Source organism: Brachycentrus maculatus, unplaced genomic scaffold (assembly GCF_059751285.1).
Source record: "Brachycentrus maculatus isolate JH-2025_06_01 unplaced genomic scaffold, ASM5975128v1 h1tg000343l, whole genome shotgun sequence".
NCBI classification, from domain to species: domain Eukaryota; kingdom Metazoa; phylum Arthropoda; class Insecta; order Trichoptera; family Brachycentridae; genus Brachycentrus; species Brachycentrus maculatus.
In genome coordinates, this window is record NW_028281092.1 from 216,939 (window position 1) to 228,077 (window position 11,139).

General features: G+C 35.2%; 1 protein-coding gene across 1 annotated transcript; it reads right to left on the reverse strand.

Moving 5' to 3' along the window:
• Window positions 1-941: 941 nt before the first annotated feature.
• On the reverse strand, window positions 942-10,719 carry MrgBP (MRG/MORF4L binding protein). The gene is made up of 6 exons (XM_088269261.1): window positions 10,322-10,719; window positions 8,201-8,437; window positions 7,400-7,480; window positions 6,412-6,489; window positions 4,814-4,957; window positions 942-2,972 (listed from the first exon to the last, which is right to left on the reverse strand). The coding sequence occupies exons 1-6, from the start codon at window positions 10,425-10,427 to the stop codon at window positions 2,845-2,847; spliced, it is 774 nt and encodes a 257-aa protein (XP_088125387.1). The 5' UTR covers window positions 10,428-10,719; the 3' UTR covers window positions 942-2,844.
• Between the last annotated feature and the right edge of the window lie 420 nt (window positions 10,720-11,139).

The following is an 11,139-nucleotide window of genomic DNA, read 5'->3' on the forward strand; positions in this document are numbered from 1 at the left end:
CCGATAGTTAGATAAGATAGGGTCGGCATAGATTTTTTCATATTCCTATACACAGGACCAACCTGCCGATGGTTATGCCTGAAGGAAGAGCTACCGCTATGTTGAACATTATCACATTGGATATTGATCTTTTCCATGTGTCCGAAGGAGTTTTCCGAAGCGAGATTCTTCTACACCTTTAAGTCTTTTCGCTTACTTTTAACCCTTTCCACTCTGACCATTTTTTATCATAACTGATCAGCTACTCTGATCAAAAAAATTGCGACGTTTTTCTACCATTAAAATAAATATTTTGGTTCCCTAATTTTGGGACACTGTCTGGCAATTCGCATGACTATGTTAATTAAAATTAACTGTATTTATCTGAAATATTTTTTGGTAGAATATACTTGGGTGATAGAGAAATCGGTGATTAAAAGTTATACCTGCGCCGGGCCAGACATTGTGGCCCACAGAGCTGCCTGCTAGAATCATACGGGCCAGAATGTCTGGCCTTACAGAGTGGTAAGAGTTAAAATATATACGCCTCGAATATTGTTTGTTATGAAAGTATATATATTTTTTTTGTTGAATAAAATTGAAATAAATTGAAAATACGAGATTGGACAGGGATCAGGAATCGATTGAAACCCACAGAAGAATATATCAAACTCATTACGGCGCTTCACGCAGGGGTAGGCAGAGAGAATGGAATATACCTACTGGGAATGAAGGAGCTTTGAAGAAGAAACTACTTCTTAGTTAAGTCATAGTAAAACAAAAAGGGTGTCAGAAGACCCCAAAAGAGATGGTCTGACGATATTGTCGCTGTGGGGGGTAGAAACTGGCTGCAAGCAGCAACCAACCGTAGTAAATGGAAAGAAGCGGAAGAGGCCTATATACAGCAGTGGAGGTCAGAGGGCTCATAAAGAAGAAGAAGAAAAAGAAAACAAACAACATACTTATTTTACATAACATTTATTTTACATTCTGATACAGAAAACATATTCATCTAGAAATGCTAAAATTTTTAAGTATAAAAATACTGAAATTTTAATTCTATGGTGGACAGAACATTTAGATGTCGTTGTCACATGAGACAGCATCTGTAGATGACATTATTACATCGCAGCAACATGGTACGCACCTACAAATGTCATTGTCACATTGCAGTAACATGACACCTATAGAAATTGCAGCAACATAGCATATACCTACAGATGTCATTCCCACATTGCAGTTACATTACATACCAAATATATCGCTCACTCCTTTCAACAATGTCATACATCAAAAATTATAAATTTTCAGTTGTGCATGTTTTCGGAATGCCCAGAAAATGTACTATATCCCAGCAAAAGCGGCATATTTTTAACATAATATTTACCCGCTACAGGGCAGAAAGTGTCTTTTTTGCATTTTGAAAAAAATATATTGTTTAATTATTTTTTTTAAATATACTTAATATTTTTCTAAAGGAGAAAAAATACTCAGGTTTTACCTAAAAAGATCTGTTGCACAGTAAAAAGTTCAATAAGTGGCTTGATATTTATTTTCAATACATTTGATTATATTTTAAAACTTTAAACACAATCTCATGATGTGACATTGTTGAAAGGAGTGAGTGATATGTCATTACTACACTGCAGCAACATGGCACAAACCTATAGATGTCTTTGTCACATTGCTATAACATGTGACAGCACCTATACATTTGGTTGTCACATTGCAGCGGCAACTAGGAAGGTAGAGGAAAGACAGTTGAGTATGTATGGTATGGGCATATAGGGTGCAGAGAACCCGAACATGTCGCAAACCAGGCAATAGAAATGGATCTTCCTCGAAAGATATCTAGAGGAAGACCAAGGAATTCATGGGATAACATGATTCCAAGGCATGGCCTAGGTGACGTTGTCCAGGACAGAAGGACCTATAACCTGAGGACGAGGACAGCTGACCCCAGCAGTCTACAAGGACAATAAGCTGGGATGTAGCCAGGAAGAAGTGGCACAGCACCTATAGACATAGTTCTCACATTGCAGCAATATGACACAGCATCTGTACATGACATTATCGCGTCACAGCAACATGGCGCGTACCTATAGATGACATTCTCACATCACAGCAACATGACGAAGCATCTATCCATGTCGTCACACTGCAGAACATAACACAGCAAATCATAGATATTCAATATCTTCAACTCAAAACACGATAACGACATCTCTTGGGGTCAATTTAGGTATCTGTGTACAGCTCAACCACTTTTTTCCACCACAAACAAAAAATTTAAAGTTGAACCGACATTTTTTATAATTTATATCTCAAGTAATAACTATGTGATTTTTCATTTAATAATCAAAACATAACTTCGTTTTAAAATCACCATAAATATTTTATTATAACATAATTATAATGCATTAATCAGTCTTGAAAAAGAAGCGGTTAGCTTTGAAACCGGTAGACACTATAATCAAATTATAATAAAATATTTGTCCGCCTCCGTGGTGTAATGGTCAGCACGTTCGGCTACCGTTCTGGATGTCCCGGGTTTGATTCCCAGAGAGGGTCAATTAAATATAAGTGATTTTTTCACTCTATAATATTTATTCAATATTACTCTGGACTGATACCTGATGCGGAAGGCTGATCACCATTCCTTCATATGTTAATCATCAATCAAGATAACACTACGTTTATATGATGCAGTGCCCTATGCACCATTGGGGTGCGGATAAGGGTTTGAAGAAGAAGAAAATATTTATAGCGATTTTAAAACAAAGTTATATATTAATTATAGACATTTTTTATGCTTAAAAGTAATCAACAGGTCCAGTTATCAAACCGGACCTTGTAGCTTCGCTTTCAGATTCGGCGTCTCCTGATCGGCGGTGTGGGCTGGTCCTCGGGCTTCAGGGACCCTCGCAGCGGGCGCTTGGTCCCTCGCTTGCTGGATCCCGGATCCTCAGACGACTTCCAGGAGTCTTCCGATCCTGCCAACGATCATCGAAGCATAAATATGAACACATTGTTTGCGGGAAGCGCTTGAAAGCGTCTTTTACATACTGTTGGTAGAGAGCGGGCGACGCTTACATCCGTGAGATGCCAAAAGACATCGTGCTGATTTAGAGTCGGGTTTGCGAATACTTGTGATTAGTATACGACCCTAATTAGTGTATTAATTAGGGTCGGGGTTGATGAAAAACCCACCCGATAAAAATGTGTTAATATGATTGTCTGATCACATTAACACAATATCAAATTTCTAATCAAATTTCAAACTTTAAAGCTAAATTGTTCGAAATCTTATAAACCTGAAAAGGTAATTCTATTCCCTGTCCTTTCCTTTTCTTCTTTTCCTATCACTGCCATCTCCTTTTCTCTTTATCCCATCCTTGTCTCATGTTCTTCCTTTATATAGACCTCTATTATGCATAGTTGTGAAGAACTATAATTGGAACTCGTGATTTTATTTTTTTGTATTCTAATGTATCATATATTGTAACTGTTGTTCTCCCTTCCAATAAAATGAAATAAAATAAAAATAAACCTAAGTAAAAATTAAATATCTCTCACTCCTTTCAAGAACGTCATAAATCAAAAAACTTGATTTTTCAGGAGAACTTTTATAAACATTAAAAATATGATTCAATGTATTAAAAATAAATATCAAGCCACTTATTGAACTTTTTACTGTGCAACAGTTTTTTCTCCATTTGAAAAATATTTAGTATAGTTAAAACAATACTAAAACACCACCGTTTCTTCAAAATGCAAAAACAACACTTTCTGCCCTGTAGCGGGTAAATATTAAGTTAAAAATATGCCACTTTTGCTGGGATATAGTACATTTTCTGGGCATTCCGAAAACATGCACAACTGAAAATTGTCGATTTTTGATTTATGACGTTCTTAAAAGGAGTGAGCGATATGTATTCATAACATTTTGAATGTGTTCTCATCTTAGGAGTTGTTTTAACATTTTCTTTACATCTCAACATAGACAAAGAAGAATATTGAAGTCTGGGCATTTAATCATGGGTAGAATGCTCAAAATATAAGTGATTTTTTCACTCTAATATTTATTCAATATTACACTGGACTGGTACCTGAAGCAGAGGGCTGATCACCTTTCCTTCATGTGTAATCGATTGAGATAACACTCCGTTTATATGAAGCAGTGCCCTATGCACCATTGGGGTGCGGTAAGGGTTTTATTTTTTATAATTATTATAAAAATCAAGTGTTTTTCTTTTACAATTTCATCACATCTTACCATAAAGTGAATGCCGAAACAATAAATACAAAGTTAGAATGGTCAGTCCGCCTCCGTAGTGTAAGCACACCTCGTAAGCACTGTAAGCACTCGGCTACCGTCCTGGAGGTCCCGGGTTCGATTCCCAGGGGGGTCAAATAAATATAAGTGATTTTTTATCTCTAATATTTATTTCATTTTACCCTGGACTGGTACCTGAAGCGGAGGGCTGATCACCTTTCCTTCATGTGTTAACGATCAAGATAACACTGCGTTTATATGATGCAGTGCCCTATGCACCATTGGGGTGCGGATAAGGGTTTGAAAATATTTATTCAATACCACCCTGGATAATAATATTTATTTATTAAATAATTTTTATTCAATATCACCTGATGAGGAAGGCCGATCACCTTTCCTTCATGTGTTAATCATCAATCAAGATAACACTGCGTTTATATGATGCAGTGCCCTATAGACCATTGTGGTGCGGATAAGGGTTTGATTACATCACCGTTACAAGTGGAAGTTTTTAGCACCGTATGGGAAAGGTTAAATGATGGATGAAGAAAATATTACCCGCTATGCTGGCTCTGTGCGCCTTGGTCGCTTTGGACTCCTTGCTGGGGGTCTTGTGGCTCGACGACGCTCCGCCCTTCATGGAGCCCCCCTCCTTGCTGCTCGCGTTGGAGTCTTTGGAGTCCCGCCGGGGGTCTGCTTTCCCTACAAGCGTTTGGATATGCGATATAAGCTAGCTAAAAGCTACAACATTTTGAGTGTGTCCAAATACTTGTTCACAAAATCTGTATTTTACCAGATTTTGGTAGTATTTGGACACACTCAAAATGTTGTAAATGTAGACCAACTAAAATACTTGATTTCTTCAAAAAAGTTGGATAAACTCATTAAAAATTTCACAGTATATATTTGTTTTATTTGATAAAAATACCCTACAGATTCTCTGTACTGTAATTTGAACGCTCAACTAGCCTGAACAGAGGATAAATTTTCGGCGTTTGGATTTCCAGAGGTCCTGCTGTAATGCAAGGCTGAGATTAGCATTACCCCATGACATAATGGTACTGTGGTGAACGCCCCGCGCGTTTACGAACATACAAAGTGACGTCACCAAGTCTTTTTATTTATTGTTTCGGCATTAACTTTGTGGTAAGACATGTTATGATGATTGAAGAAAACACTTGTTTTTTACCACTCGAGTTTTATTAAAGACTACATGTTTAAGAAGTTAAACTTCCATCATTCAGTTCTGTATAATAACTAAAATATAAAATTGTTCTATAAATAAGGAGAGGGGAAAGTAAGGGGAAGGGGTTAGTCAAGGGACGGAGTTTGAAAACAAAGGAAAAATGGAAAGCAAAGGTGAAGAATTTTGAAACATTATATTATTTAATAAATTATTATTAGAATTTAGGTTTTTGTGGATTTCTAAATTCTAATAATAATTTATTAAATAATATATTGTTTCAAAATTGTTCACCTTTGCTTTCCATTTTTCCTTTGTTTTCAAACTCCGTCCCTTGACTAACCCCTTCCCCTTACTTTCCCCTCTCCTTCTTTATAGAACAATTTTATATTTTATATTTTAGTTACTATACAGACCTGAATGATGGAAGTTTAACTTCTGAAACATGTAGCCTATAATAAAACTCAAGTGGTAAAAAACAAGTGTTTTCTTCAATCATCACCAAGTCTTTATAAGCCAAAGCAAAGAAGAGTACTTTCTCTCTTCCGCCACCGACGCTGCAATATGACTGTCGATACGTACTAACTCTGTATCTCGTGTAATCAAAGTTTTGTAACATTTTATTAATATAGTTTTGTAAACATCAGTATAGAGTAGAAGCATCCGTAAATTTCAAGGCAAATTGTAATCAAAAATCTTTTGTGCGAAAATAAACGCGGATTCCCAAGTAAGTTGAGCATTTATTCTTTTCATGATTCCACCTAATGACCAATTGCAACCTCTGAGGCGATTGGAACGCGTGGGCCCGTGATCAAGTACCAACGGGCTACCAAAGCGTCCACAGTACCTTGCCAAGAATTAAACAGATTGCCAAACTAGTCGGTGCTTACAAACTAATGATGGAAATAATAGAATTATGTAATTGTACAGTCATTGCAAGATTCCTTATCAGCAGATAAACTAGATGTCGAACCTTCAACTAACGGTGTCTGCGGTCGTGTTGTGGATGACTCGCTTTCCTTCCGCTCCTTGGTCGGTCGATCCTTGGATCCTGGAAGCGAATTAGGGCAAATCAATATCAACCGGCCGGCGAGTGAGTTTCTGCAGACAAAACTGTATCTGGGGAGTGAGTTATTTTAAAATTTGTATAACTTTCATAGCCAATACAATAAGCATCATATCGGTGGGTAAATGCCAAAGGGCCACAATGCAAAAAAAACTCTTTTTCCCAAAAATGGTATCTAAATCGTCAACATTTTCATATTCGAAAAAGACACCTATGAAATATCCATTTCTAACCCTTGAATCATGGGTGTCTTTCGAATTTTAAATTGTTGACGATTGAGATACCATTTTCGAAATTAATGGAGTTTAAAAAAAAATGCATGGTGGCCTTTTGGCATTTAACCAGTGACATTTTCTTGAATAAAAGTAAATATTTATTTTTATTGCATACTTTTTTGTTCCTTAGAATAAATATAGAAAAAATATTTTTATTGTATTATTTAAATTCTTTACTTTTTAATAACTCTTTTATATTCTTATTTTATTTATTGTTTCGGCATTAACTTTGTGGTAAGACATGTTACAATGATTAGGGAAACACTTTGATTAAGGAAACTCTATTCTTTTCAAAACCACATAATTATTTCGATGAAAAACCTATTTTTTCAATGCAAAAACGATGTTTTTAAAAAAAATCATTTACGTAAAATGTTACCTGGATTTAGAGAAAATAAAGTTGCGTTTTTAACGAATACTTGGCCTTGATAAGCTGAAAAGCGGTTTTATACGAGTGTTTTATTTTTATACTAAAATGTTTATACCGTTTTATTTTTATACTAAAATGTTTATACCGACGAGCGTTTTATTTTTAAACTTAAAGGTTTAAACCGACGAGCGTTTTATTTTTATACTAAAAGGTTTATACCGATAAATGTTTTATTTTTAACAATATTCACCTCTGGATGTGCTTTCTTTATGCGATGCTGCTCCCCTGGAAGTGGATCTCGGTGTAGTGCTTTGCGTTTTAGGAGGACTTTCTGGAAAATAAAAAAGATAATTGAAGCAATATTCTTTTTAAAATATGATAAGTTAAAACTAGATCACTCATGATCGCCCTCAGTATCTTTTGGTTATTGATATCTTATAAAACTAAAAATATATCAATTCTAAAAATTCATTAACCCATTGCACCACTAATAAAGATGACATAATTTCTTCTTTTTTTTTACATCTCATCAAAGATGAAGATGCACAATAAAAAGCTTCTTTTTAACTCACCAATAGATGTCTCTAGTGAAGTTCTAATGATTCAAGAACAATGTTTCAAAATTGATTCATATATATAGAACTTCCAAGAATAGTAGTGTGGTTGTCAATAATGGGTAGAATTGGTGAATGTTACACGTGTGTAAAGTGATCACTTAAACCAGCCTATGACGGTCGTCAGCCCCATAAATGCCCAGACTTCCATATTCTTCTTCATCTTTGATGAGATGTCAAAATAATAATATGAAAATAACTCCTGTAATTGGAGATAATCCAGATTTTGTGAACAAGTATTTGGACAATCAAAATGTTTTTAAAAAAATCACTTTAAAGACAAACCGGTGAATCGCCGGCTTTGTGAGTCAGTTACAAAAGACCTTGGCCGGCGATTCAGCGACTTTGTGTTGCCAATGGCTTAAGCGTTTCCCACAAATAATGTGTTAAAACAACATCATAGCGAAACAGTGCAAGTATGTAAAATGGTAATTTACCCTCAACTTCTTCCTGCGGGGCCTTTATCTTTGCCTTGATGAGTCTTCCGAACTCAGCTTCCGGAAGGGCAAAGTCCTTCGTTTCGTTAGGGAATGGTACACCTTCGATCTCGTCACACAGCTTCATGTCGTACAGGGTGTCCAAGTGGTCCCATATCACCGACGTTGGGATCTCGCGACCCAGCAACCCGGAGAATTTCTCAACTATCTCCAGCATATGGAAGTGCTTGTTGACGCCTGAAAAAATAAAAAAATTAAATGAGGAAATAAAAAATAAAATGTCCTTTTTGTTTTTGTTTCTGACTTGTCCAGGATTTATTTTCTGCGGATGAAACCATATCTGAGGAGTGAGTTTTTATTTTAATTTTTTTAAATTTTATTTATTAATTTCAAAACATATTACATACGTTGTTGTACAGGTGTCGAAAGTGACCAATTAACAAAACGTAAAATGTTCAGGAGGCTCATTTAAGTCACTTTTGCTTGGCAAGAAAATAAACATTAATGCAGTTAGTCATTTTAAACAAATCAATATGTCATATTTCCAAGTTTGAAATCCTTTGAGATTTTTTCAGGACAATATTAAGCTAGTAATATATCAAATAGTCAATGATAACGTTTTTGTAAAAAAATGCACTTGGTCACACTTTCTCCTGTATGACTACTATATACAAATAATATTCTCGATGAGTAATTTCTATTTCTCATTTTGGTACATGGGATTAAGGTTAACAAGACTGAAACACAAATAATAAAGTAACAAAAAATATATTTTTTTAAATAACCAAAACTAATACTAATACATGGCAAAATATAAAAACAATAAACAGGTATAATGAAGCATATTTAAATAGGCATAGGAAGCATATTTAAAAGAAATAAATGAGAAAAACATAAGGTAAGAAGCATATTTAAAATAAACAAATTTTTACTATGTATTATTTTATAATCATAATCATAAAAAAAAAATTGAGAGTAGATGAGGTGTGGGCAGAAGGCAGATCTCCTGGCTCCGGAATATATGAGATTGGACGGGGATCAGGACCGTCGAGGCGCTGTTAAGAGCTGCCCGAGACAAGGACAATAACTCTCAAGTGATAAACGACATCAGGGGAACCTGACATGACACAAACAAAAGAAGAAGATTATTTTGTATCATGGTAAATGCTATTAGCACCAGATTTTTTGGACAAAATAATATTTACACCAGTGTGATTGATATCAAGATTATTTATGTTTTATTATTTAATGGGTTTTCTTTGACAACCTTATTACCATGACTGAAACAGAAAAACAATCTGAAGTGTAGTTTTAGTGTTTAAATACAAGCACAGATGGCAGTACAAGTACCATTTTAGAAATAAATGTCACCGGGCTTTATAAGCGCGGGGTATCATGTACGCCCATACTCCTTTGGGGAAAGTTTTGTTTGAAGGACCATGTAAGGCCATACTCCCAGACAGGTTAAGATTATATAAGAATTATCAATGATATAGAATAAAGTATGTAAAATGCTTTTTAATTTACTTTATTTTTATTTACTTGCTTACTTATAACCCTTATCCGCACCCAATGGTGCATAGGGCACTGCATCGAATTGACACAGTGTTATCTAGATCATTACTTACATGAAGGCAAGATGATCACTCCTGCGCTTCAGGCACCAGTCCAGGGTAATATTAAATAAATATTACAGTGTAAAATTACTAATATTTATTTTCACCCCCCTGGGATTCGAACCCGGCACCTCCAGCACGGCAGCTAAACACGCTGACCATTACACCACGGAGGCGGGCAATTTTTATTTAGCTACTGAATAAATAATTTTAAAAATTACATTTTTACTTAAGCTTGAAAAAATCTGATATTTTCTTTTGAACCAACAAACCTAACTGGTGTTCAAGGGCTAAATTACGCATTTGTCTCAAAACCATCAATTCCTCTGTGTTCTGGATGACTTCTTCAGCGCAGTTAATTGCTGTTAAAATGAATTTTGAAGTAAGAATTTTTTAACCGAGCCGTGAAATCGTTCGGATTACAGCGAGTTTCGGATAACGGGGCGTTCGGATTAGCGATCTGATACTGTACAGGAGTGGACAATGAAAGGAAATTTGAATTTACCGGCGGGTTTCGTGTCTGCCATGGCCATGAACAATTGGCACTCATTATCCACTGTCCATGCGAAGTCTTCATTTAAAGCATCTTCCTGTTTCTCAGACGGAGCCATTTTAGCGTTCTTAATCAAAATAACTTCCAAAAAACTATAGCAATAGCACAATCTAAGTTTATTTTTAATGTACGTTAACCGACGAAAACAAACTACAAGTAAGAGTAACAACACAATCGGCACAGCATTTTGGGTAAAATAACGAATAAGGTATTGTTAAAAACAATTTGAATCTATGTAACAATAACAAGCTTCAGTTTTAACACTTAAATTGCTTGATAGGACACGCTCAAGCTAAAAAAACAATACGCAAAAATCGGCGACTTGCAATTTCTATGGTTTTACAACTGTCAAGTATGTCATAGAAAAATTCAAAAGACATCGATGTTTACAGCATATAAATTTATAAAATATTACTCTCAAAAAAAGGTAAAAATAAGTACTTATTTTTAACCGATGCCAAGTGATATTCATCATCATCATATCAGCCCGTTGAGGTCCACTGCTGGACAAAGGCCTCTCCCTTCCGCCTCCACTCCTCCCGATCCTGCGCCGTCCCCATCTGTGATATTATTTTATGCAAATAATGAATTATTATGCTTTATTTAAAAACATTTACTTTTGTTTTTTAATCACATTCGTTTTTTTAAATCATTTTATGACAATAAAAATTTAATATCTGTTTAAACCCGTATGTAGATTATATTTATTTCGTGTGTCACATACAAAGTGATTTTTTTTAATATTCTGTTGTATGCAAAATCCTAAAAGG

Coding starts and splice junctions, on each gene's coding strand:
- MrgBP (XM_088269261.1), bottom strand. CDS start 10,427: ATGGCTCCGTCTGAGAAACAGGAAGATGCTTTAAATGAAGACTTCGCA. Junction 4,958..6,411: donor GCAGACACCGTTAGTTGAAG/GTTCGACATCTA, acceptor AAACGCTTGTAG/GGAAAGCAGACCCCCGGCGG. Junction 2,973..4,813: donor GCACAGAGCCAGCATAGCGG/GTAATATTTTCT, acceptor GATCGTTGGCAG/GATCGGAAGACTCCTGGAAG.